Source organism: Biomphalaria glabrata, chromosome 13 (genome assembly GCF_947242115.1).
Source record: "Biomphalaria glabrata chromosome 13, xgBioGlab47.1, whole genome shotgun sequence".
NCBI classification, from domain to species: domain Eukaryota; kingdom Metazoa; phylum Mollusca; class Gastropoda; family Planorbidae; genus Biomphalaria; species Biomphalaria glabrata.
The window spans coordinates 16,932,055-16,958,954 of record NC_074723.1 but is presented as its reverse complement, the minus strand read 5'-3'; the positions used below and the strand labels follow the sequence as shown (position 1 = coordinate 16,958,954).

The window sequence follows — 26,900 nt, the reverse complement described above, 5'->3', positions numbered from 1 at the left end:
TGGACACAATAGTAATGGATGATAGCCAACGGTTTTCTTAATTTGTAATTGTGAATAACTTAAATCGGATCTCTTTTCACTGACAAGTCTTGCTGGTTTCTTTTTTTATAGACGTACTCATTCTAGCCCCTCACGTCCTCTCTGTTTCTCTCTCTCTGTTTCTCTCTCTCTCTCTTTCTCTCTCTCTCTTTCTCTCTCTCGTTCTCTCCTCTCTTTCTTTATCTCTCTCTTTCCCTCACTCTCTATGGAGTGTGTGTCCGTGTTTCTGAAGTAATCATGAGTGTAACTAGATGAATACTTTGGTTGTTATGGTGGACGATATTATGATGAGGAGGTCAGTCTTGAACTTAGAAAAAGAGAAGCAAAATTGGTGGGAGTTCTGTGAAAGACGAGTCACATCGTGAGGTCTTTAGTGTTTTCTTTGAATGAATTTTTCAAGATTTCACTATTGTTTCCTATTACAGCTATATTGAAGGTAAAAGCTGTGTATATAGTATAATATACTCATATACTGTTAAGACGTGGGACTGAAACTTTAAAAAAAAAAATAACTCACCGATTCTCTCCGGTCGCTGTTATCACTCTAATGGCAGACTTCTCGCGAAGCACAATCCAGTTGTAATCAGTCAATAATCCGATTAAAGAAATACTTTTATTAATACTCCATATCAAATTCACATCCACTGATCCAGAAACACAAAAAGAAAACAATCTCTCAATCGAGAAAATCCAAATTTAACATTTGGTACACACTAACACACTCACTGAGGTTATTTATACTCTCCACGCTAAGAAAAATCACGAGATTTCAGACTTCGAAAAAAATACTTAACAAGTGGGGAATCTGACACACAGGTCTACAACGAAACTGTTAATACAGTTGTGTTCATTTTTTTTAAAGAAGTTGTTGTTAATTTTATTGAAGTTTTACATAAAATATTTAAATATACCTAACGGTTTCGTTACATTGACTGTATGGAGCTATCACCCAACGACCAATTATCAGCACAGACACAAACAGTATACAAGTACTGGGTACGAACAACTTCTCAAAATCCACACGTACACATCCACACGTACACAGACACACATCAACGTTTTGTAATAATACAATTATTGTTTGATTCTCAGAAGAATACTAATAACTTATCTTACAGACGTCACTTCAAAGGATTACGACCTACGCGTCATGCATCCAGTCATGCATTTTAAGTTGTTAAACCATGACTTAAATTCTGCCAAGTCACTGGTTTTCCTGGTTGGCTAAGGAAACCCATTCCATGCTCTAATAGCACTAGTAAAGGAGGAGCATTTGTACAAATATCGATGCACAAATAATACATCAACAGTGCATCTATAACATTCATAGACTTTCTTGAATTAAAAAAAAAAGTATACAATAATGACTTTATCATTTTTCAATAAGTATACTTACAAGATTCGACTTATGTTACATTCAAACTTTTGTGTTAAAAAAAAAAGTGCACATCTGTCTAAATACATTTGTTTCACTGGCTGCACTAATCATAACGCGCTCTAAAACGTGTCCCGTCTAGATATCTAGCTCTCTAGTCTAGACTCGTGCTGGCATCTCCAATCTTCGTTCCGTGAATTTTAGTGGGTTAAGAGAGAAATAGTTTCTATTTTAGTTGATACATTCAAATTTAATATTTATTTACTGGCTAGTCGTAGCTAAAGGTAAGAATTAATTAGATCGTGCTTAAGCTGTAAATTATTTAGTTTACAATTGGTTACATTGAAAGCAGATCTAGACCTACAGTCTAGAAAAGATCTAGATCTAGATCACCTCTCGACTCGAGGTCATGAATACTAATGTAAACTAGTTGAGATTAACATCCAAGGTAATATAAAAGATTACACCGCCCGCCTCCGATTTGATACTTTTTGTAGTCCTTTTGTAAACCGTAGGCTCATAAACACATTGATAATGTTCATAAATCTAAATTGTTTTTGTTCTAGCGAGTTACAGTGAACAATTAGTGCTAGATCGCATTTATTTTTTATTTGATCTTTAAAAGTTAACATACTTTAGTTATAGGGTTTCATTTTAATTTTGCTTTATATTGAGGGTACGGAGGTTGGTTTCCAAGCTTAGATGTCTCTGGCTCGAATCACAGCCATTACTGGAATTAAAAAAAAAATTTTTTTTATTTTTGGGTACCGTTATGTCAACTCAACTATATTGGGAAAAAAGTAAAGGCGGTTAGTCGTTTTGCTGGACACATGACACCCTTGTTAACATTATGCTTCAGAAACATATTACTTTTTCATCCTCTGGTTGTAAGGTCTGGAAGGGGCACTAGACTCTTTTGCTATTCATTATAATAAACGTTGGAGAAACAGAATTCATGTTTAAGAAGTCTCCCAATACAATCTACAAAGCCCCAAAGATTAAAGTGAATGGAAACGCGTTAAAGTGACGAATCACTTTAAAAATCTGGGAAGCACAGTATCAAATGACGCACCCGTTTTCAGGGAAGTTATTCCTCTCGCAAGGACCAGTGATAGTTTTGAACGCCTCCAAAACGAGAAGAATAAATCGTTCCGCCTGTCATTGGAAATAAGTTTCTACCCAGGAGTGGTTCTCTCAACTCTTCTATATTTATCCCAGACATTAGTACTACTGTACTATACAGAAATCAATTAAAATTTCTTGAACGCTTTCACCAAAGATGTCTGCACCCCATAGGAGGGAGGAATTAAAACTGTTTGACAATAATAAAAGTTTTTGAAAAGATTGCTCCTATATAACCCAGTGCACAATGGTCCAATCTCATTTGTAGATCAGCGGGGGAGGGAGAGGGGTCATATCTCATTTGTGGACATTTTGTGGGAGGGAAGCCCAGCCACACATCCCACCGTTGTAAGTAAAAGCATTGTAGACAAGTTTTGATGTGTACACATTGGCGGAACATCGCGTCATATGTCCTAGAACAGATAAGTTTATCAATTTTTCATAGAACAGATAAGTTTATCAATATGTCCTAGAACAGATAAGTTTATCAATATGTCATAGAACAGATAAGTTTATCAATATGTCATAGAACAGATAAGTTTATCAATATGTCCTAGAACAGATAAGTTTATCAATATGTCCTAGAACAGATAAGTTTATCAATATGTCATAGAACAGATAAGTTTATCAATATGTCATAGAACAGATAAGTTTATCAATATGTCATAGAACAGATAAGTTTATCAATATGTCCTAGAACAGATAAGTTTATCAATATGTCCTAGAACAGATAAGTTTATCAATATGTCATAGAACAGATAAGTTTATCAATATGTCCTAGAACAGATAAGTTTATCAATATGTCCTAGAACAGATAAGTTTATCAATATGTCCTAGAACAGATAAGTTTATCAAAAGTAGTTTAGCCGAGATCAATCGTCATAGATGGCCCGAATACTGACCTGCAAAGTCGCAACATGTGGGCAGTTTAGACAAATAGCTCGTTGCCACGTCACGGATCCGTACGTCCAGGGTCGGCCTTAGGCTACAGCAACCTATGCGGCCGCAGTAGGCCCCACACTTTCATAGGGCCCGCGTTAATTCTAGGTGTAAATTATTAAATTGAACCATTAATCTATAACTTAGTATTTACAGGAGATCCTGGAAATTTCCTGAAATTATTAAAATCTCCTGGAAACTCATACAATTCTCCTGAAAATTAGACATAATTTTCATTTGGGGTGTCATTCAACATGGAAAACGCCAATCTTACGAGCGATTAGAAAAAAACGGCTTTGTCACATTTCATGTAATAAAAATGTAGATCTAATAATAGGGCGAATTATAAGCAAAACAGGAAGTTCCAATACTTTATTTACTTTAATAGTCACTGGCATATAAATATAGATCTAAATCTATCTCGATCTCTACAAAAAAATCTAAGCGCGATATTTTGCTAGTCGATAGTAAATCTAAAAATCTAAATATTTATCCGCTTTTTTGTTGGAAAACTACTATCAACTGTAGATGGCTCGTAAAGTTAATTTGATCTGGATTTTGTACTTAGTAAAGAGTGAATAAAATGCAAAGACGAATTTATTTTCTAAAATAAAATCTTAATTCTCACTAACTATCCTTACTCTTACCCAGACTGGGCCCAGCACAGTCCGTTTAGCATAGGGCCCCGCAATTGTTAGGGCCGACCCTATTAACGACCTGGTCTTCACAGGTCTTCACAGAAACAATCTTGAGTAAACTTCCTTTATTTCATAACGAAACTTTTATTCACTGTCATAATCTATTTATCTGTTTTATTTTTTTTCTCAGGAAGTTGGGTGACGTGTCGATGGCTAGACGACCTCCGACATGAGCCGCTCACTCCTGGCAGTCTGCCTTCTGCTCTGCACAATGTCCATGATCTGTCTCGTGTTTGGCTTCCAGGCAGGCCCTGATACGGAAGACGACGAGATGGATGAAGATGGATTCTTCGATGAAGGCAACGAGGGCATGGACCGAAAGGCAGAAACGGACGTGAGGCAACTGGGCCAAGGAAGAGGGAGGAAGAGGCAATCAGGGTGTAGTCACTATGAGGACAGAGATCTTCCAAGTTTTTTTGTCGAACTTTTCACAATGAGAAAATGTTGGAACTGACTCTCAAAACGGAATGTCTTCGCTGAGCAAGAAATAAAAGTAACATTGTCAGCTTGACGCGAACAAATATTGGACTTAGAACAGAGAAATAGATTGAAATAATAGAGAAATAGATTGAAATAATAAAGCTTGCCTAACAACATCAACATGTATTCTTTGAAGAAAAAAAAATGTTTGTAAAATATTTTACATGTTTCGGATGTTCCTTCACAGTTGAAGATAATTTAGTTACTACTCCAAACCTCCCGCAGCACGATGGGGGATGGCAGCGGAAGGGGCATTAACCCGAGACCATCGAGAAGTCCAAACGATAGTCCAGCGTACATACCACACGATCAAGCAGCATATATTATGCAACATGTATACTGTTTGGTGGCACATTAAAAGTATTCTGAAAAGATTTTGTTTTATTCTAAAGCAGTTTCATTTTAAACGTTTGGAAGATGTTTCATTTATGTTACTGCGGTTGGTCGTTGTGCTGGCCACAAGACAATCTTGTTAGCCCTGGGTCACAGAAGCAGATGACCTTTACCTTGATCTGCCCTAAAGATCGCAAGGTCTGAAATGGTCACTTTATTTCTTAACTTATAAAAGAAGAAAAGAACATAATATGCCATATAGATCGCAAGATCTGAAAGGGTCACTTTACTTTTTATCTATACACTTATAAAAGAAGATACAATTATTTACATATTAAAATAACATAAACAACATGGATAAACAAAACCATTTTATTTCATTTTTTTTTCATATGTTTCAGGCAGCCAATGCACAGATGTTCTAGACTCCCAAATACATTATAGATGTTACATTTTTGATATTTCAAAGTCTTTATCTAAACATTCATTTATAACATCAGAATCCTACAAATACATTCAACTATATCTAAATTCAAATTGACTAATTCATTTTTTTTTAAATTTTGGATGCTTTAAAATTCTTTCTATACAGTATAGCTAATTCAATTAATCTCGGATCATTCTTTTGCCTAGGATGATATATAATAGAGCTTAGCTTTACATTTCAAAAGTTCATTCCATTTGACTCTTTGTAAACAAATGTAAATAGCGAGTCAGTTTTTTTTTATTGTTATTATTGTTTTAGAAGATTGTAAAATGAAAGATGTATGCTTTGTTTAATTTTTTTTTTTACTGCATTATTATAAGAAGCTATCTTAGCTATGCTAAGATACAATCAAATTTATGAAATTCGTAAATATACAATTAAAAGCAACTTTAGTTTTCAAAGTGACAATATAATACTCTGGTTCAGTAGTGCGCACACTAATGTTTCTATAGCAATGAAACTATAAGTTAACTTATTCCTTGTTTTACATTTGGTAATACGTTCAAGAATACTGAATTAATTTTTGAAGAACAATTAGTATCACTTTCCATAACAAAAAATAAGTTTTTCCTCTTATGAATACTCTGAACAGGCAAAATGCAAAGGAGGACGAGGGCAGAAACAGAAAGAGTCATGTTAACAGCTCCCATCCTGGTCTCTCTTGCATGGTGGTTTATGTGTGTGCCTCCTTTGACAGTTACAGCTGCAACAGTCTTGGTCCTCATCCTCAAGCAAGACATAGTCTTCCACGTCTCTTTCACCACCCCCTCTCCCTCGGACCTCGAAGTAGTAATCAATGTCATCGCCCATGTATTCGTGATCATAATAATCTCCATAGTCGTGCACGCCGCTGCCTTCACCTTCCTGGTGGAAATACTCCTCCGCGTGGTGTCTGCACACATGGCAATCCTCCACGTCGTATCCGAGCTCCGACTTGGACGCCCCTACCAGATCTCCGTCGTGCGTGTACACGTGACCAAACACCTCAACGTGGCTTTCGTCGTGGAAGTCTGGCAATGAAATGTGGCGATCTCTGTGCTCCTCGTGGTAGGCGTGCTCAACATCGGGCGGCTCTCTGTGGACTCTTTTTAACTTCAGTGTTGGGAGAAAGTCGTTCTCAAACCTTTGTTTTGTCTGTGAAGGGGCCTTTTTATGCTGTTTCATATATTTACTGGATTTGCAGTTTGAAAAACTAATGTAGCCTACTATCAGAGCTAGCAAAAGAAGTAGCCAGATCTTCATTTTCTTTTCTTATTTTCTGAAAAAAAAAAATCAATACAAAATTTGAACGATTTTATTCAAAATTTTAATATTAAGCTACAATTATTTAATAAAATCAGGTCAAAACCTGATACAACTAAGCCTACTGCCTGAACACGTAATGAAGATTTATTTGTGAATTGTTTCTCTAGAAAATATTGTTTAAAGTTAAAGCCATATAAAACTTAAATATTACCATCTTCTTAAAGTCTCAAAAGTGAGTCTTTAAGAAATAGACTGAAACTGCTTGCTTATTGGAAACTTCTTGTGATTGCAGGGACTTTTGTACGATTTCACTATTCAGCATTTCAAATTAAATGTCCCTGTGTGGGTGGGTCTCTGAGTGGGTGGACGCGATACTCGAGAATGTCTCTAAGGATTTTCCTATAAGTTTGACAAATGATGTATTTCTTAGGGAAAAGAATTACTAGCTAATTGGTGGTCCATGTTACAATCAGTATCTTAGTTGTTAAAAGCGTTGGCTGAAAGGTTCAGCGCTTGGCTTCCGAACCTGGGATTTTTAGGGCGCCTTTGAGTCTACCCAACTCTAATAGGTACCTGACTTATGTTGGGGAAACAAAAGAAGGTTGGTCGTTGTTCTGGTTACATGACTCCATGCTCGTTAACCGTTGGTCAAAGAAACAGATGATCGCAAGGTCTAAAAAGGAACTTTTATCTTTGTTGCTGAGTCCAATAGAACAGAACCTCTGCTTCCACTGTGGCAAAAGTCTCCATCTTGCCAGACATCGATACGTCATTGAACGGATAATTGTTTACGGGGTTATGATGCCCCTTCAGGTTCTGAAGATAAGTACATCTTAGCAAATAAGAACCTCCCGCAGGACGACGGGGATGGAAGCGATCACGGTTCGAACCCACGACCTTCAAGTCAACAGGACGACAGTCCAGAGCGCATCTCACGAGACCAGGCAGCGCTCAGGAAGTAGTTTGGGCTTCAGTGCAATAGTGCACTTCACATTACAAAATAGAGTAATAATAGCTGATGAAATGTACATCAATAAGACAGACTCAGTTTTATAGGTTGTCAAGGCCAGGTGTGTCAAAGCTCTCATTGTCTATAAAAAATACCCCTAATGGCATGCCTCTATAATAGCATCTGACAACTAAGTCCAGCACCTGGCCTGCTCTTGTGGCTGAGATATTAAGCCTGCGAAACTGCTCTTACCAACAGGTGAAGGGCGCCACAAAACCGGTTTTCATGCAGATAGAGCTCGTCAGCCTAGTAAGGCAATGCATCTAGCAGAGAGGTACTCTGACTTCAAACCCCAGCTGCCTTGCGGTACTGAGGCTTCAGGAGACAACCTCGAGGAAAAATCAGGAGGGAAGCCCCTTAGGCACTGGGAATAGCAACTATGACATTCCCTCCGGCAGCTTCTGCAACTGAGATGATGTCAAATGTAATGCGAAGCGTTCCTTTGGATCTCATTAGCAAGGTCAAGAGACTGACCATAACCCATTACCCATTTATTTAAAGCCTAGGAATGCGCCCCGGACGCACCACATACTTGTTCAAACAATACTCACGGCGTTTCCCTTCGTAACATCTCAGAGATAAAAGCCACAGACTTAGAATAGTTTCACAAGATTGATATTAATGCAATTTCTTGCTCATCACAACTGGTTCCGGACGACAGGAAGTAGATTTGAAGATTAGGCTAACATCTACTCATACCGAACTTCCAGCTGGCCACAGACGGGAAATGGCCTGCGAACACCATTAAGACCACAGAACTTGGACCTGTGCCCTGGAATATAGTTAAATAGAAAGAGAAATTAATAAATCTATAAAATACTGCAGAGCTAAAATATTTAGTGGTTATAAAAAATGACTTTTGTAATGAAAACAGTTTGGATTAGCAGTAGAAGTAAAAGAAGCTGTCCGACTAATGTCATATACACATTTGAGCTGGGTGAATCCAGAGTGGTCCTAAAGATCCCGAAATAAAAAATACCAGTATTCATATGGATTCGAACCAGGGACCCTACTTTTGGAAGCCAAACGCTTTATCTTTCAACCGTTGCGCCTCCGAAGCTGAACAACCAAGAAAGACAAGAAATGGTGCTTCAAATGTCTTGACAAAAACAAAAGCGATCAAACACGGGCACAAAGTAATTCTGTCAGTTTTGTTTGTCACCATGAGAATAAGTGTTGAGTCGACAATTTTATAGCAGACGTCGATGTATTAATCTGATCACTTACTATAGTCCTTGACACAACTTTTAACTTCCCGTGGTGAAGAATGTGTACTTTGCCTAAATAACCAATCATTAACTTCCCATGGTGAAGAATGTGTACTTTGCCTAAATAACCAATCATTAACTTCCCATGGTGAAGAATGTGTACTTTGCCTAAATAACCAATCAGAACAAGCTACACACGACTCACGCGCTTCTGTTGTTATAAAAATTGAAATTTCTGGATTTGTGGGCTCTTAATGATTTTATTTTTCTTAAGGTCTATGACGTCAAACGTGATTATGATCCTAATAAAACTGACTAGTCTTAGTGGGCTAATTCTATCTTATTGAAGAACGATTTTTAAAAAAAGTTTTCAGTTAAGGTAATCTAAATGTTTACTTAGGATCTGAACGTCAAGTTGTTGTAGCGCTATCGTAACATCGGCTAGTCTGGTGTTGGGGTTGTACTCGATGAAGCATAACGTTTTTTCTCGACAAAAAACAAAAAAATAGTTCACAATATTTTCTTAGTCTGCTAGCGACCTCCAACCTTAAACAAGAACATTGAGTCTGAAGATCCAGGCTATGGATCGCCATTATCATTAAACATAAACTAACATATCCGTCCAATATCTTTACAGTCTATACATCTTTTAAAGTCTTTTTTTTTTGTCTTAATAGAAATCGGGGATGCGGTGGCTGAGTGGTTAAGCACTTGACTTCCGAACCTGGGGTCCTGGGTTCAAATCTTGGGATTTTGAATTTCGGGATATTTTAGGCTCTCCTAAGTAGGCCCAATTTTAATGGCTACCTGACTTTTGTTGTGGAAAGTAAAGGCGGTTGGTCATTGTGCTGGCCACACGACACCCTGCTCGTCAAACGTTGACCAAAGAAACAAATAACATAAACCGCAATGTTTGAAATGGGAACTTGGCTTTTTGTCTATAGCAATCATTGACTCTATGACCATCACATAGCATTTTGCTGTGTTCAGTTGGCGTTATAGTGTTATGTGTTTTTGGTTTTCTTCTTGGCTGTACATTTTTTAGCCCCTCCCCCTTTTCTGTCAAAAATGGCTAAATTTTTGACCTACTGACCTACTGACGTTCAAATCCTTCTTCAGGACATTGCGAGCTACCTTCAACTATCCCTCCACCTTATCAAACTAAAATTATGGGATTTTAATGCCAGAGATTTCAACTAAAAATAACAACTTTACTGGGCTATGATTGCTCTATACTGAGTCTATACAAATAGTTCAAACTGAACATTTCTAAACAAAACCTGAATTGTTTAAAAGAAACGTTGGGACGTAATATTGTTTCTGGTCACGTGACATCCCCATTTATCGTTGGCCATAGGAACAGATGCCCCCATAGATCGCAAGGTCTGAAAGGGGTACCTATGGTGACACAAATTCCTTCGATTGTAAAGTAACTTTAATTGCAAGAATTTACTAGTAACATATGTACAAGGCTAACATTTCTATCCAAGCCACTCCACTCGATGTTTTTCTCTTCTCTTTCTTTACAACACACACCTCCTCGGTCTCCATCCCACTACTGGCCAGGTCCACTCTCTTGACCGTGTGTTACGTTTGGTCACACATGCCATAGAGTAGCCTAGTTGTGTCACAACAGTACCTTTAATACTTTTTTCAAAGCAAGATATTTTCTTAACAAATGCATAAAACTTATCATTAGCACATTGTCATGCAGAGATGCATCTCTTAAGTTATTCAGAATGTGGCTCTGTGATTTAATGTTAAGTGTCAAACAAGCATGGAACAAAATATACAACCTCTGATCTTACAGCGACTAAAACCAAGCCAACACTGGCCTAATAAAGTCATGCCATCTAAAGATCGTAATTCTATAACTAATAGAACACTATTTTTTGTTTGTTTTTAAAAGTCATAGTTTTGGACATATACAAAATTAGAACAAATTGTCTATGTAAGAACAAAAAAAACGATTTCGGTTTTCTTACTCAGTTACTCAGTTATTGGCATATTTTGAACAATATCTAGATCTACATCTACTGAGAAAAGTTGGTAAATTAAAACCACATTGATGAAGTGTTTAACGATATCTATAGAACTTACAAGTTTTTCTTTCTTTCTTATTTATTCATTGTAGAATTTCTGCCCCAAAACCTAAAAAACGAAATCCTAAAGCCGCCTTGAACTATCTGCATGACAGCTTTGTTTTACTTGGCGCTGTGCTGTTGACTTCCGTTTTGTATTGAAATTATTTGACTCGCGTCTTCTTTGCAGAAGACGCCCAAAGTCTATTTTTAAACGCATTCATGAAATATATATAGTATTCGTTTTTCCATACGTAAGTTTTGAACGAGAATTAGCTGAGGCAGCCAAAACCTGATAGTCTGTTCTGTCTGAAGTCGGACTGTCTGATCTGTCTGAAGATTGATCGTCTTATTCTCTATGATAGAATAAATTCGTACAAGTGCTCCTTTTTCCGTAGCACTATTAGAGCATGAAACGGGTTGCCTGAATCAGCCAGCAAACCAAATGACTTATGAGAGTTTCTAATTACAATGCATGCTACATTAACATATGAGTATGAGAAGGAGGTAATTAAAGGGACGTCTGTAATTTAGAAGATAAGAAAGGAAAACATTTTTATTTCCTACAAAAAAAAAATCAATATGAAAATCAACACTAGATATTAGTTATTAGATATTATCAACATATTAGTTATCAAGGCATCATTTATGTACACAGCACTATGATTAGGAGTTATGATCCCACTCAGTCCAAGACTCTGTTAATTAACAAACTTTGAATAGAATCTGAAAGTGCGCAGGATAGAATAAAAGCACCCTACTTGAACCAAGTGATGCACTGTTCAGCAGAGAACACAAACGAAATCCTATTGACTGGCGCGATCTCTGTCGTCAAGATCAAGGTTTAGTTTGGATAAAAACGCTCTATGCATGGGCGAAATTTAGGCTAACATTATTGACAAGATGTGCTGTAATTTGCGGGGTTCAAGATGGAGGTAAATATAACATAATGTTTCAGCCAACTACGAACAAATCAGTCAAAATCACAAGAACCAGAAAGACCTAGATTAGATGAACTAGTCACTAGTATGACTATGTGACTATGTATAGTCAGTCTAGTTTCTCTAGATCTAGATCTATATCTAAAAGTGTAAATCTCTAGATCTAGCATACTAGTCAATCTAATATGCCCTTTTCTAATATTGTAATAATATTTGGTGTATAAACAGTAGGAACTATTAGCTAAAGTCAGTAAAGTCTGACGTTGTAACCCACGCAACTATGGGGTTCAAAGGAAAATAGTCTATATACTTTGGAATCAGCAGCGTCGCAGGATCTTCCCGACTGTTGCAATATGTTCGATTACCTACCTAAAGGTCACGAGATGTATTTTTACAACCATTTTTTTTTAAATTCCATCCCATTACTCTGGTTAGCTTTAACATCAGGCATTATTAGGCAGAGCTCTCCTGTGTTCAAACCTTCCAATTATAATTATTATTATTCAAATCTTTCCTGTTTCGTGGATCATACCTCATTCCCTAGGCTTCAATTTGTATTCTTTGACCACGATTATCGCCTCAAAGTACAAGCCGGTTGTGTGAAAAAAAAAAACAAAGGACAAACTCAAATCATTTCATGAATAGCTTGTTTCAGTATAAGACAAACTATTTTTCATATTATCTTATCCTGTCTTTTCATTGGACACTAAAAAAAACTGTGCTTTTACTGCAGCTGATATTTAACTATTAAGTATTTTAAAAAATTTGACAATGACTTTCTATTTCATTGTTTATTGCTACAAACAGAACACACAATGTCTAAACTTAATTCTGTGGACACAAAAAAAAATTTTCTGCAAGTAACACGTTACTTCTAAGCTAAGCCAATTTGAAGATCTAGATCCCATTGTCCTCCATGTAAAAAATAATTACTTATAACAATCTATCTCATATCTGTTCTGTCCCTTGACATTCATATAGAGGTGCTGTGACAGTTCGTGTAACAAAGTCCTTCCACTTTTCCTGGTCAGCAGCTGTTCTTAGTAGGATATCAAGAGAGGCCGGTCCATTCTTTTACGTTGTCCAGCCAACTTTTCTTTGAGTGACCCTTTCTTTGCACTCCCTCCACTGTACCTTGAAGAATGACTTTACTTTAGACAGTGAGGCATGTCTTACAATATGACCAAAACAGGTCTCATGAGTATCCCACGGCCTTTGCAAGTGACCTCCAGCTGTCCGTTCCGAAGCCGCCTGCAACCAGATGATCTCTTCTATGTCAGTCAGTCTTTTCTATGCTGGTCTTTAAGGTGTTTCCGTGGGGCACCCTTCAGTTTATTAAAAGACTGCTTTGAGCATACGTTCGTCCCTCATACGGGATGCGTGCCCTGCCCAGCGTAACTGTCGCGCCATAAGAAGTCCCTCTATACTGTCCATACCTGTGTTCGCAAGGACATCGATGTTTGTAGTGCGGTCTTGCCACCGTATGTCTATGATGGAACGCAAGCATCTTTTGTGAAAGCGTTTAAACTTTAAACAGTCTTTGTTGCATTCATACCCGCCCCTTCATACCCCCTCCTTCTTGTAACAAATCGTAACAAATTTGACCCTCTTGGCCGTTACGTAATATCCGAAAGTTCCCTACAAGTATTTTTACAATAACGAACGTCTTTCCACATTTTATTTACATTTTTATCGAAAATAACGAAGTTCCGTCATTAAACATTTAGGTTTTTCTTGATCCTTAGTTTGGTGGCTTTATTTAGTCTAATCTCAGAGGTAAAGTTATCAACGGAAAGAATATTTAGTATCCTCTTAGTCTTTCTCTCAGGGAAGCTATTAGATATTGTCTGACTGCTAGATGTCTTCATCTCGACTTGACTTAGATCATTTGTCGCTTTATTCAAAAGATTTCCCAACGGTTTCTGCTGAGTGCGCTTAATTTCCTTTGCTGTGATACTAGGAAAGACTAAGCTATGTTTTACTGGGTTTAAATCTTTCCATTGTTTTGTGTCATCCCTGTAGTTTCCTTTGATGATAGGAAACCGTAGCTCTGATTCCAATGTCGACATCTGAAAAAATGTTTTCTTGGAAGACAAAGTATCGTCAGACGCAACTTCCTGGTCGTGTGCAAAAGCAGGCGGGAAGTGATTGTGTTTAGGAAACGAAACTAAACTTTTTGAATCGCACTGAAGAGTTTGTTGATCTTTCGAAGGTTCCGGAATAACATCCAAAGAGTCGTCGAGTACATTCGGAATTCCTTTGAGTTCATTGACAGGATTGAAGAATTTATTCCCCTTGAATTGTTTTAATTGTTCCATCATACGAACTGAAGGTGGAACAATGGAACGTTTTGAAAATTGTTGAAGTAATCTGGAGGGGGAAATAGATCAATTTAAATTATTCCATTCAACAACACACTATGTAAAGAGTTGAAAAGTAATTGGCTGAGATTTTCAAACCATTTCACATATTTTTTAAAACTTGGAATAGAAAACAAATGTATTAGTTTCTGAGTACAGAGCTTTAAATAAAGTTTAGCGCATATATAGTTACCTTCGTTTCTCACGCATGAAAATGCAGGCAGAATGTTTCTCTTGCAGGCTGACCTCGTTCAAATACGTTCCAAGCTTCATTTGAATCACTCTATTTTTTCTATAGGCTTGTTGCTCGTTTTTTGTCCCAGCAATCTGGGCGGACACTTGCTTGTAGTCCTCCTCTCGAGGTTTCCAAACCAGCAGCATAGTGTCAGCCGATCCCGGACGCTGTACAGTATCGGACATGGTTAGAGTTGACCCGATTCTATTGACATAAAAAAACGGTTACATTATATGAGCCGCATTATGCCCAATACGATTTTATATTATTTTAATCTAGTAGTAAAAAAAGTAAAGTTCCCCTTTCAGACCTTGCAATGTATAGGGCAAATGTTGTAAAGGTCATCTGTTTATGTGGCTACGGTTAACGATGGGTGTCATGTGGCCAGCAAAACGACCAACCGCCTTTACTTTTATCCAACTAATGTCAGGTACCCATTAGAGGCGCCCAAAGATCCAAGTCTTCACCAGGATTCTAACCCGGGACCCCCCCCCCCCCCCCCGGATCAGAAGCTAAGCGCTTTACCGCTCAGCCTTCGAGTTTTAATCTAGTCTCAACATTAAATTAATATTACCTAACAACATCTAAAGAGTGTCTATTAGTATGTATGTTCATTTTCTCCTGCATTGTGGTGACAATCAAAGTCTCACTATCTCGTTCAAGTGGTTTCTACTTACTTTCCTGTCACTGTGACTGAACACGTGACTTCCTTTCTTTGGGTGGGGAGAAGACTGGACCAATGATGAAAATACGAGCGCATTGAAAATTCTATTTCCTTTAGATCCTGATTACGTAGAAATGATCTATTGGTCTATTTCCTTTAGATCCTGATTACGTAGAAATGATCTATTGGTCTATTTCCTTTAGATCCTGATTACGTAGAAATGATCTATTGGTCTATTTCCTTTAGATCCTGATTACGTAGAAATGATCTATTGGTCTATTTCCTTTAGATCCTGATCACGTAGAAATGATCTATTGGTCTATTTCCTTTAGATCCTGATCACGTAGAAATGATCTATTGGTCTATTTCCATATAACTTTCGATAGTACTCTTTCAACAGGCACTTTTATAACTTTTGAATATTTCCCAAAATAAATATGGAACTTAGTAACTTTTAAAGGTAGAAGTCAGATATAATGATCAGTTCTACACAATTTGTTTAGTGTAGAACTTGGAGGAAGAGGACGAATATATATATATATATATATAAAATTTGCTTCACCAGTCCTTAAGTCTCTATGGACTTTGTACATTTTAGAAGATTTCTCTTCTTAAAAAACAACGTTATGACTAGTTTTAATCATTTAATGGGCTTTAATTTTACTAACAACTCCTTCCTTTTTTACTCTGTATATTTTATTGGCCACATTTCCAACTTATAGTTATTTCTAAATTAAAAAGTAAAGTTCCCATTTCATACGGTCTATAGGACAGGAGATGTAAAGATCATCTGTTTCTGTGACCCACGTTTTACGAGGGTTTCATGTGGCCAGCACAACGACCTATCGCCTTTACTTTTCCACAATTAAGGTCGGGAAACCGATTAGAATTTGGTGGCAGAGGCGCCCTAAAGATCCCGAAATTAAAAATCCCAGTTATCACCAGGATTCGAACCTGGGACCCCCAGTTCGGAAATAAATCGGTTTACCACTCATCTACCGCACCTTCTATGTCTGAAGTAAATGTAGTACTATACGTCAGCTAATTTTGAGAAAAAAAAAACGTACCTAGGAGGAACACAGACACAAGTCTAAGGCTAGATATTCCTGTATCCTACTGATCTAACGAACGAAGGTTGAACCATTTATCGACCGTAAAAGATTACATCACAATAAATCCAAGCCCAGCCACAAGTGGGAACAAGTACGTTCCGGCCAGCGTGACCTAGGGCTTCTCGTGGGGCTACCCAATGGGAGACTCAAAGATATTAAGTTACCTGATGTCAATAACAAAAACGATGTGATCAACACTCGAGGAGGAAATATTAAAAACCTTTCTTGAATCCACTCCTTGCCCTCCCCCTACCCCACACTTGTATCAACACTAGTATCAGGGCCAGAATTTGTTTAGCCTAGGCCCGGGGTCAGGTTTATTTGGGAGTGTATCAGTGCACCATCAGGATACATCCGAAAAATGTATCCATATTGTTTGTTTTGTTCTACGAAAAACTATTTAAGACAATTGTATATGCACGACTTAACACCTTTATCTGACAGTTCTAAACAAATGCCGTTACTGCTCAAGTTTATTTCTTAGGATTTATCACAATCATCTTTTTAATCGGAAACATAATTAGCAGCTACCGTTTCAATTTTATTCAAGACACTCAGATTTCTGTTTTATACTCTTGTTCTTCTGTTTTTAGAGTTGTCATTAATTTCTAATGATACACGAGGCGTGAGATGACTAGTAATGTGTCTGAGATGACTAGTAATATGTCTGAGATGACTAGTAATATGTCTGAGATGGTTAGTAGTATGTCTGAGATGACTAGTAATATGTCTGAGATGACTAGTAATATGTCTGAGATGACTAGTAATAAGTCTGAGATGGTTAGTAATATGTCTGAGAGTACTAGTAATAAGTCGGAGATGACTAGTAATATGTCGGAGATGACTAGTAATATGTCTGAGATGACTAGTAATATGTCTGAGATGACTAGTAATATGTCTGAGATGGCTAATATGTCTGAGACGACTAGTAATATGTCTGAGATGACTAGTAATATGTCTGAGATGACTAGTAATATGTCTGAGATGACTAGTAATATGTCTGAGATGACTAGTAATATGGCTGAGATGACTAGTAATATGTCTGAGATGACTAGTAATATGTCTGAGATGACTAGTAATATGTCTGAGATGACTAGTAATATGTCTGAGATGACTAGTAATATGTCTGAGATGACTAATATGTCTGAGAGTACTAGTAATATGTCTGAGATGACTAGTAATATGTCTAATATGACTAGTAAAATTTCTGAGATGACTAGTAATATGTCTGAGATGACTAGTAATATGTCTGAGAGTACTAGTAATAAGTCGGAGATGACTAGTAATATGTCGGAGATGACTAGTAATATGTCTGAGATGACTAGTAATATGTCTGAGATGACTAGTAATATGTCTGAGATGACTAGTAATATGTCTGAGATGGCTAATATGTCTGAGACGACTAGTAATATGTCTGAGATGACTAGTAATATGTCTGAGATGACTAGTAATATGTCTGAGATGACTAGTAATATGTCTGAGATGACTAGTAATATGTCTGAGATGACTAGTAATATGTCTGAGATGACTAGTAATATGTCTGAGATGACTAGTAATATGTCTGAGATGACTAGTAATATGGCTGAGATGACTAGTAATATGTCTGAGATGACTAGTAATGTGTCTGAGATGACTAGTAATATGTCTGAGATGACTAGTAATATGTCTGAGATTACTAGTAATATGTCTGAGATGACTAGTAATATGTCTGAGATGACTAGTAATATGTCTGAGATGACTAGTAATATGTCTGAGATGACTAATATGTCTGAGATGAATTGCATAATGGTTTTCTTTTGGCTTATAAAATATTTCAATAGAAGACTAGAATGTTTCCATATAGGTCATTACAACTTTGTCCAAACCTCCTGAAGGTCGGAATGGGAAGGAAGCGTGCTGGTTATTGACCTCGGTATCTGGAGTTCACACAAAAGTAAGTTAGTAACGTAAATGGCCATAAATTACTGATTAAGTACTACATTGAAAGAGAGGCAGTTAAAGTCTCTGTCATGTATTGGCGCGTTACATTTGTAAAAGTAGTCATCCATTGCTCTATCAATGAACAAGTAACGGAAAAGTGTTCGAACTATTGCTGTACCTCTCATGTGAAGCTGGAATTATGTCTCAATGAGAACAGACACTATAATCACTACACAAATGAATAAACATAGAAGAAACGATTTTGAACCGAGACCTGCTTATCCTAATCCATAACATTATGTGTTAGAGAGACAGAGAGAGAGAGAGAGAGAGAGAGAGAGTGAGAGAGAGAGAGATACGAACAGACATACAGAGAGGAAGGCTTAGAAAGAAAGGTTGAGATAGAGATAGAGAGAGAAAAAAAGAAATTGAAAGAAAAGAGAGAGGTTAAAAGATGCTCATAAAGATAAAAAGACTGAGAGTAACAAAGATTGAAAGTAAGTTAAGGGAAGAGAGAGAGAGAGAGAGAGAGAGATTGAAACGTTGAGAGAGGTTATGAAACATATTGTGAGAATGTTATATAGAAAAAGAGAGAGAGAGGGAGAGAGTCAGAGAGAAAATGCAGGGGCCACTCAAGAAGTCAAGCCCTCCAGGCCTCCACATCGCTAGCTACACCACTGATTCTAAATTGGTGCAATATGTTTTTTTTTTGTTTTATTATTTTGTTATATCAACGTGAATGAAACTGTTTGAACATCAGTGTTTAAGCGACCGCCCTAACCAAAGAAAAACTTTAAACCGGCGCTGGACTGCTGAACAATTAACGGCTACATTACTTTGGTCTCACATGACAGTCTGAAGTGGAGCTCTCGTGTTCCTGTGGTCAGCTCTGTTGACCATTGTATTCCCAGTTTATGCTTACAAGTACGATAGTGCCCTTGAACTGCTCTAAGGACCAAATGAAAAGGTTTTAATTTATGCAAATTTCTTTTTGTCTCCGGTATCAAAATAATCAAAATCATGACAACCTAATTTTAAATGATCGGCTATTCATTTTTTACTGTCCTTTGCTGCCAGTAATGATGGGCGCTATATAACCTTTGCATAATTGATGAGGCCCATACTATCCACGCGATGCAGGGTATTGTTTGATAAGATCTGGGTATTTCCCAAAACTACTATTTTTGCTTTCTCCTTGTTAGTTTCACATTTCGCTCAATAGAGTCTGACATTGACAGGCTTTAGCGGATTTATTTGTTTTTAAAAAGAAATGCTTAGAAAGCTAAACTTTTAAATGATGAAAGATACAAAAATAACAAAAAATATCAATTAGAATACAACAAATACTATATAGTTATGAGCAACAAATATCAATCGATTAACATATTCATATGAATTCGAATCCAATAAAAACTATGTAATTATGAAAATTGAATATAAATAAAGATATTGGACATCGCTGTTTGCATGTTTGATTTATAAACTATAACCCTAATAGTATTTGTCAAGCTCATACTTTTAATGGAGAGGGGGGGGTGGGGCAACTAATAGTCTTGAATGTATTGCACTTTACAAAAGTAATTATCGAGTTGAGTATTGAAATACTTCGCCCAAAAGTGGGGAAATAAATAATAAAAGGTATTAAGATTAATATTCCAGAAAAAAAAATGGAAATTGAAAGACGGCTATTGTGTATTCTGTGTTTGATGTCGTATATGTATGCAACGTGAATATCAAATAGAAGCTCTTTTATTATGCTAACAGCTCAGATGGAGGGAAGGTTTTCAAATTTGTAATGAAGTATGGACGGTGTCTTTACAATGGCAGCATCAAATAACGAAGCATTGTTGTTGCCCTTGTCATTAACATCAATAAAAAGTTTCTACCTTGTTTTTTTTTAAAATTCCATTTTTTTCTTTCTCTGTTTTTCTATTCTTTTTTGGCTCTTATTGTTTGTGTTTGTTTTTACAAAGGTTATCTCAACTCACTTTGTCTGTCTGTACAATTAATCAGTTAATTAATCAATTATTAGTAAAACATTTTTTTTTTGGAATAGAAAGTGGTAAATAAATGCTACTTATTGAGAGATGGAGCTGTATATGTGGAATTATTTCCCTTACTAAATTTTGTACACGTTTTTCCTCCTACATCTCATCCTCGGAGTTGAAATTTTGCATGATTATTCATAGTCAATGACACTATCAATAATAATAATAAAAAAAAACCAATTAGTCAATTTATTTGTTTTCATTAATTAATTTGGTTTTAAAAAGGCGAAGAAAATTCAGGATTGTTAATTGTGCGGTGTGGTGCGGGTTGGGGGGGGGGAGGGGAGAGGTGATACAAGAATTCATGGGCTAAAAGTAGGTTGGCTTTTGTGATTGGGTACTACCAGGGAGCATTTTGTCATATTTTAGTACCGCGGTGGCTGAGTGGTTAAATGCTTGGCTTCCGAACCCGGGGTCGTGGGTTCAAATCTCGGTAAAGAATGAAATTTTGTATTCCGGGATTTTAGGGGGGCCCCTGGGTCCACTTAACTCTAATAGGTACCTGACTTAAGTTGGGGAAGTAAAGGCGGTTGGTTGTCGTGCTAACCACATATCACCCTGCTCGTTAACCGTTAACCGAAGAAGCAGATGACCTTAACATCATCTGCCCCTATAGATCTCAAGGTCTGAAAGGGAAACTTTACTTTACTTAATTTCATTAAATTAGTTTTTTTTATCTGTGTCATTTTTTTTCTTTGTAGGTCTTAAGATTGGATAGTCTTCAAGATGGCATTTGTATAAGACCAGTAGAGATTCAAACAGTAAAGCTAGTCTGACTAATCAAATTACCAGAACTATGACAAGCAAGCAGAAGCACAGTGATGCAGCTGACACAAACTTACCTGAGGAGCCCCAATCTGATTACCACTTCAGGGGACTAATGAGGTGGTCAAACATGACCCCTTGCTTTGGTCAATTTTGCGGTGAGTCATCCTTCATAGGACGAATAACACGATTAGTCTCACCTTTGAAAAATCAAACCTGCCTGGGCAACAATTATAACGATTCCCATTCATCCAGACAAAAGTCCACCAACAAGTGCCCCATTATTTTATCACCTTGGCGAGCCAAAAAGCTGTGGAAACTAATGCTAGCTAAAAGCCGCTTCGTCCACAGCTTTGCAAGCGCCCAAGAAAAGGGCTTCAGTTCCGAGTGCTCGCCCGCAGTTTTGGACATGTTTCCTCTGAGGTCGCTCGTCTCTCGCTGGGAGCACTTCATGAAGAACCTCTTCACCGTCACGCGGTTCAAATACGTGTACCCAATCATGTGGGGTCAGGACGAGGCGTTGCAAAAGCCTGCCCATGCCAGCAAGTCCAAAGAAATTGAGAAAAAAGATCAATCCAAGGGTAAGCCCAAAGCGCGAGATTCAGATCAGCCAAAGAAGATTGATCAGGAAAGGCCGACACGCAACATAACCAAGCAGAAACCAAAAGCACAAGGTCGAAGAGAGAGATCGGAGTCTGGCAGCAGTGACAGAGCATCAAGCTTCAGCTCCACGGTAAGTGACTATTCTAGAAAAAAGTGGACAAGCCCTAAACGTGTCAGCAAGAGAGCCTCTGACCGTCCAAGTCACACGTATAGGAAAAGACCTCGCCGAGTAAAAGAAGTCAGAAGGAGAAGGTCGAGACCCAGGTCCAGGTCGAGAAAGAAAGCCAAGAAGAGAGTCAGCAGAAGAAAGAAGCCAGCGCAAAGAAAACGTCCAAGGGCGAGCAAGAAAAAGGCTTCACGGGGTAGAAAAAGAAAAACCAAATCCAAGAGGCGTTAAACTCTGCCAGTCATGTTTGCTTCCACAACAGTGTTTCATTAAATCCATAACGCCATGATTTCTGTTTTCACACTATTTTCTTTTATTTTAATTTAGTTTTTTAATAATTTTTTATCAGTCTTAGAAGAGTTTGTAGCGTTTACTCAAATACTAATACTAAGTTTAAACTTTCTTAGAAATGACAAAGATTCTTTTTCTTGGGGGAGGGGGGATTTGAAAGACGCTTTAAAGATCCTCCACTGATGAGAAATTTCTATTGAGCTCAATTAATAAAAAAAAAATGCCGAACACACTAACAAAGAACGCATCAAAACAAAACTCTTAGTTATAATACTATTCAAAAAATGTCTTTAAAAGATTTAAAAAAGAACCCAACTCTTTTAGATATTTTACAAACAGGGGCGGACTGGCTATATGGGCAAACGGGCAAATGCCCGGTGGGCCGGTACCAAATGGGCCGGTCTGATTGCGACCAAAGAAAAATGTTTTTTTTTCAATGCAGACAACTTAAAAAAAAAAAGTGACAGCAGAGAGACACGGATGCCCAAACACTTTTTTTTTTTAAATTTATTTATTACACTTAATTTTGTTTGAAATTCAACAAGAATATCAAAAAAATGTACGCTATACACTGTAGCCTACATATTATCATTTGCAAAACGCAAGACCGTATTTTTTGCTGTGCACGAGCGGCATTAACTTCAACACTTCTTTGATGTCTTCGAGGTTGTGTTTGGCCTGATCATTTTGCTGGTCGGCATGTACGTTTGATGGCACTTTCTTTTGTTTTTGCGCCTTCCCTCCCCCGTCTTTTGATGGTTCCATTGTTAGTTAACGAAAAAGAGGGATGAGAGAGGTTAAGCTAGAAAACATTGATATAACGGAGAAAAAAATTGGGGCGACAATTAGCTCTTTAACGGATACAATGGATACCAGCACATATATAGAACTAGAAGGAAATGAGAAGGCTGACACACTCGCCAAGAGTGGGAGAACATTTTCACATTTAAATTGCACTCTATCCAGAAGAAATGAAGAAACTACTAGTAAATAAATTAAATGAGAAATGAACAAGCTCTCATCCGAATCACAAGAAAGATGATGCCTATTATAAACTCTAATCTTACGACTCAGGACCGGACACAACAGAATGAGACATGTCCTTCAAAACTGTTCTCTTTCCCATGAGGCTCGTACAATACACTGGCCCCAAAATACCGCAATAGAAAGAAAACTATATGGAGAGGTCCCTGATTTGGAAACCACTTCGCAGTTCATCTCATATATTGGTCTATACGTCTGAACGTTCCAACATAAATATGAGAACGAGGAAGAAGAAGAAGCTCTTCAACACTAGGCCCCTACTTAATAGGAATTAACTTTAACACACACACAGCCGCAAAATTGCAAGCCACCCAACTTATTCACAGCTCAATATGAGATTTATACAGAAAAAGTAAGTTTCCTTTTTGTTTATTTTTAATAACATCGATCTAAAAATACTACACTAAAGGCTTACAAAAAAAATTATTTAATTAAAAAAAAAAGACAAATCTAGATCTAAATCATTTCAATTTTACTATTATAATTAATGGCAAACTTATGCTTAGTATGAAGTCATTGATAATTTATAGGCTTACAGCGCTGTCCCATCCGATATATAATGAAAGGATCCACATATCCACATATAGAAGCTAATTCGGTTCGGCTTCTCTACTCACTTAAAAAGTTTGACAACACTTTCTAATCTATCAATAGAGATTTATGCTTAATTTGAAAACTTACATACTGTATTGGTAGACTTTGTTATAGTTATAGGCTACTCATTAATGCAGCACAGAAAGTGACAGATGTATCACCAAAGATCTATCTAGGATGAACATAATGACTCTCTGTACGACAACTTATCGAACGTTAATATTCATGTAGGCAGAGAGTACTGTAGACACCAAGCGACTAGGTAAACGTGAACATTCACCGGGGAAAGGTAAACGTGAACATTCACCGGTGAAAGGTAAACGTGAGCATTCACCGGTGAAAAGTCGACATTCTCCGATTTCGGTGTTCTACGGTTACATCCTCACGGACAAAAAAAAAGGTTATGCTTTTACAATAAGAATTTTAAAAACAAACAAACAATAAACTTTTTTTTCTTGGCCAGTCTATGGTATATGTATATCTTCCCTGGCCTATAGTGCGCACTAAATGAATAACAATTGGGTTGGGCAGAAAAAAAATGTAATGTTAATTTGAAGCATTCTAGTTTCATGAACGTTTTCTCGGAGGTTCTCGTGAATCTAGTTGAGTCCAAACATAAACTACAACGACATGCATCAATTATACGTAGACAGAGTCCAGTTTCAGACAGGCCATGCACTTGCACGCAAAACACGTCCACAACTTAGGGTTCCACGCTCGAGTCAATATAACATCCTAGGCCCGTTATTTGAACAGACAGACAGGTAGAAGACAGACAGACAGACAGGTAGAAGACAAAAAGACAGGTAGAAGACAGACAGACATATAGGTAGAAGAAGACAGACAGGTAGGTAGAAGAAGACAGGTAGAAGAAGACAGATTGACAGAAGATAGACAGAAGACAGACATGTAGAAGGCAGACAGTAGAAGACACAGACAGACAGTTAGAAGACAGACAGGTAGAAATCAAATAGACAGACAGGCAGAAGACAGATAGTTAAAGACACAGACAGACAGATAGGTAGAAGACAGACACGTAGAAGACAGACATGTAGGTAGAAGAAGACACACAGACGATGGACAGATAGACAGACAGATAGAAAACATACAGACGATAGACTAACAGACAGATAGAAAGACAGACAGACAGACAGACAGAAGACCTACAGACCATGGACTGACAGATTGAAGACATACAGACGATGGACTGACAGACAGATAGTAAGACAGACAGACCGAACACTAGGCTCACAATCACTAGGTCCATAATACTGAACAATTCTAGCACGCATTCCAGGACACGAGAATACGCAATGGATGTAAATAATTTCTCTTTTGAACGTTTTCTCGGAGGTTCTCGCGAATCTATTTGAGTCCAAACATTGATGTAAAGTGTAAGGGGGACGGGCAACACTGACATTCACCACCCGTATACTACAACGACATCTCTCAATTATACGTAGCAATCATAAGACAAAACAGAGTCCAGTTTCAGACAGCGCAGACGCATGGACCTCAAACAAATCCACAACAAAATTATTCAGACTTAGGGCAGATAGAATTTTAGGACAGTGAAGAAAGAAAAAAAAACCGACGGTAGACACAAGTGATGACCAGACAGACAAATAAATGACAGACAGACAGACAAAACACGTCCACAACTTAGGGTTCCACGCATGCGTTAATACAACATCCTAGGCTCGTTATTTGAACAGACAGACAGGTAGAAGACAGACAGACAGACAGTTAGAAGAAGACAGACTGACAGAAGACAGACAGAAAACAGTTAGACAGGTACAAGACATATAGGTAGAAGACAGACAGACATATAGGTAGAAGACAGACAGATAGGTAGAAGACAGACAGGTAGAAGAAGACAGACTGACAGAAGACAGATAGACAGGTAGAAGACAGACAGGTAGAAGACAGACATGTAGGTAGAAGACAGACAGGTAGAAGACAGACAGTAGAAGACAGACAGTAGAAGACAGACGTGTAGGTAGAAGACAGACAGGTAGAAGACACAGACAGACAGGTAGAAGACAGACAGGCAGAAGACAGATAGTTAAAAACACAATCAGACAGATAGGGATAAGACAGACATGTAGAAGACAGACATGTTGGTAGAAGACAGACATGTAGAAGACAGACAGTTAAAAACACAAACAGACAGATAGGGATAAGACAGACATGTAGAAGACAGACATGTAGGTAGAAGACAGACAGGTAGAAGACACAGACAGACAGGTAGAAGACAGACAGGCAGAAGACAGATAGTTAAAAACACAATCAGACAGATAGGGATAAGACAGACATGTAGAAGACAGACATGTAGGTAGAAGACAGACAGTAGAAGACACAGACAGACAGACAGGTGGAAAACAGACAGACAGATAGAAGACAGATGGACAGGTAGAAGACAGATAGAAGACAGACAGACTGAACACTAGGCTCATAATCACTAGGTCCCCACTACTGAACAATTCTAGCACGCACTCCAGGACACAGAATACGCAACGGACGTGAATAACTTCTCTTTTAACGGAGCGTCTGTGATTCATAAGATTTAGAAGACCGAAGACAAATTATTGAATTAAAGAAAGACATCTAGATCTAAATCATTTTTTACTATAATAATTAATGACGAACTTATGCTAAGTATGCTTAGTATGAAGTCATTAATGATGGAAATTCTTATAATAATTATAATAATTTATAGGCTTATAGCGCTGTCACATCCAATATTTAATGAAAGGAGATTTATATTTTCAATAATTGGTCATGATATATTCATTAACAATTCGCGTTTTTTGAGAATGTACTTGTAAATGCCTCTCTAACCGTTCTGCATTTTCTCCTTTTAATGGAATGGGTTGCCTGAGTCAGCCATGAAAACGAATGACTTTGCATATTTAAAGTCACAAATCAACATGCATGACTAGACTGACACATGAAATGCGTAGGACGTAATTATCTTATTTTTGAAAAAAAAAAAAAAAAAAAACGTCTGTAATCTATAAGTACTACCAAAAAAGTGTCCAACTCATTAAGGCTGCTGGCTGCTATTGTTTATAGTTTTCGACTACATGCATATATAAATAAAACATCAAATACATGATTTAATCCTACGCAAGTATACAT

The 26,900-nt window shown here is 37.4% G+C and overlaps 3 protein-coding genes and 1 long non-coding RNA gene across 4 annotated transcripts; 2 read left to right on the top strand and 2 right to left on the bottom strand.

The window, feature by feature from the left end:
- The first annotated feature begins 1,559 nt into the window (after positions 1 to 1,559).
- On the top strand, positions 1,560 to 4,773 carry LOC129922508 (uncharacterized). Its single transcript, XR_008774514.1, has 2 exons — positions 1,560 to 1,698; positions 4,304 to 4,773. It is a non-coding gene; the product is annotated as an uncharacterized LOC129922508 (long non-coding RNA).
- A 571-nt stretch (positions 4,774 to 5,344) lies between these two features.
- LOC106078418 (uncharacterized) lies at positions 5,345 to 11,163 on the bottom strand. Its single transcript, XM_056009027.1, has 3 exons — positions 11,036 to 11,163; positions 8,279 to 8,499; positions 5,345 to 6,731 (listed from the first exon to the last, which is right to left on the bottom strand). The coding sequence occupies exon 3, from the start codon at positions 6,713 to 6,715 to the stop codon at positions 6,110 to 6,112; it is 606 nt and encodes a 201-aa protein (XP_055865002.1). The 5' UTR covers positions 6,716 to 6,731; positions 8,279 to 8,499; positions 11,036 to 11,163; the 3' UTR covers positions 5,345 to 6,109.
- A 636-nt stretch (positions 11,164 to 11,799) lies between these two features.
- On the top strand, positions 11,800 to 22,119 carry LOC106078419 (uncharacterized). Its single transcript, XM_013239272.2, has 2 exons — positions 11,800 to 11,951; positions 20,998 to 22,119. The coding sequence occupies exon 2, from the start codon at positions 21,093 to 21,095 to the stop codon at positions 22,059 to 22,061; it is 969 nt and encodes a 322-aa protein (XP_013094726.2). The 5' UTR covers positions 11,800 to 11,951; positions 20,998 to 21,092; the 3' UTR covers positions 22,062 to 22,119.
- LOC129922431 (uncharacterized) lies at positions 16,937 to 18,112 on the bottom strand. The gene has a single exon (XM_056008452.1). It carries the CDS (start codon positions 18,110 to 18,112, stop codon positions 16,937 to 16,939), a length of 1,176 nt encoding a protein of 391 aa, XP_055864427.1.
- Positions 22,120 to 26,900: the final 4,781 nt, after the last annotated feature.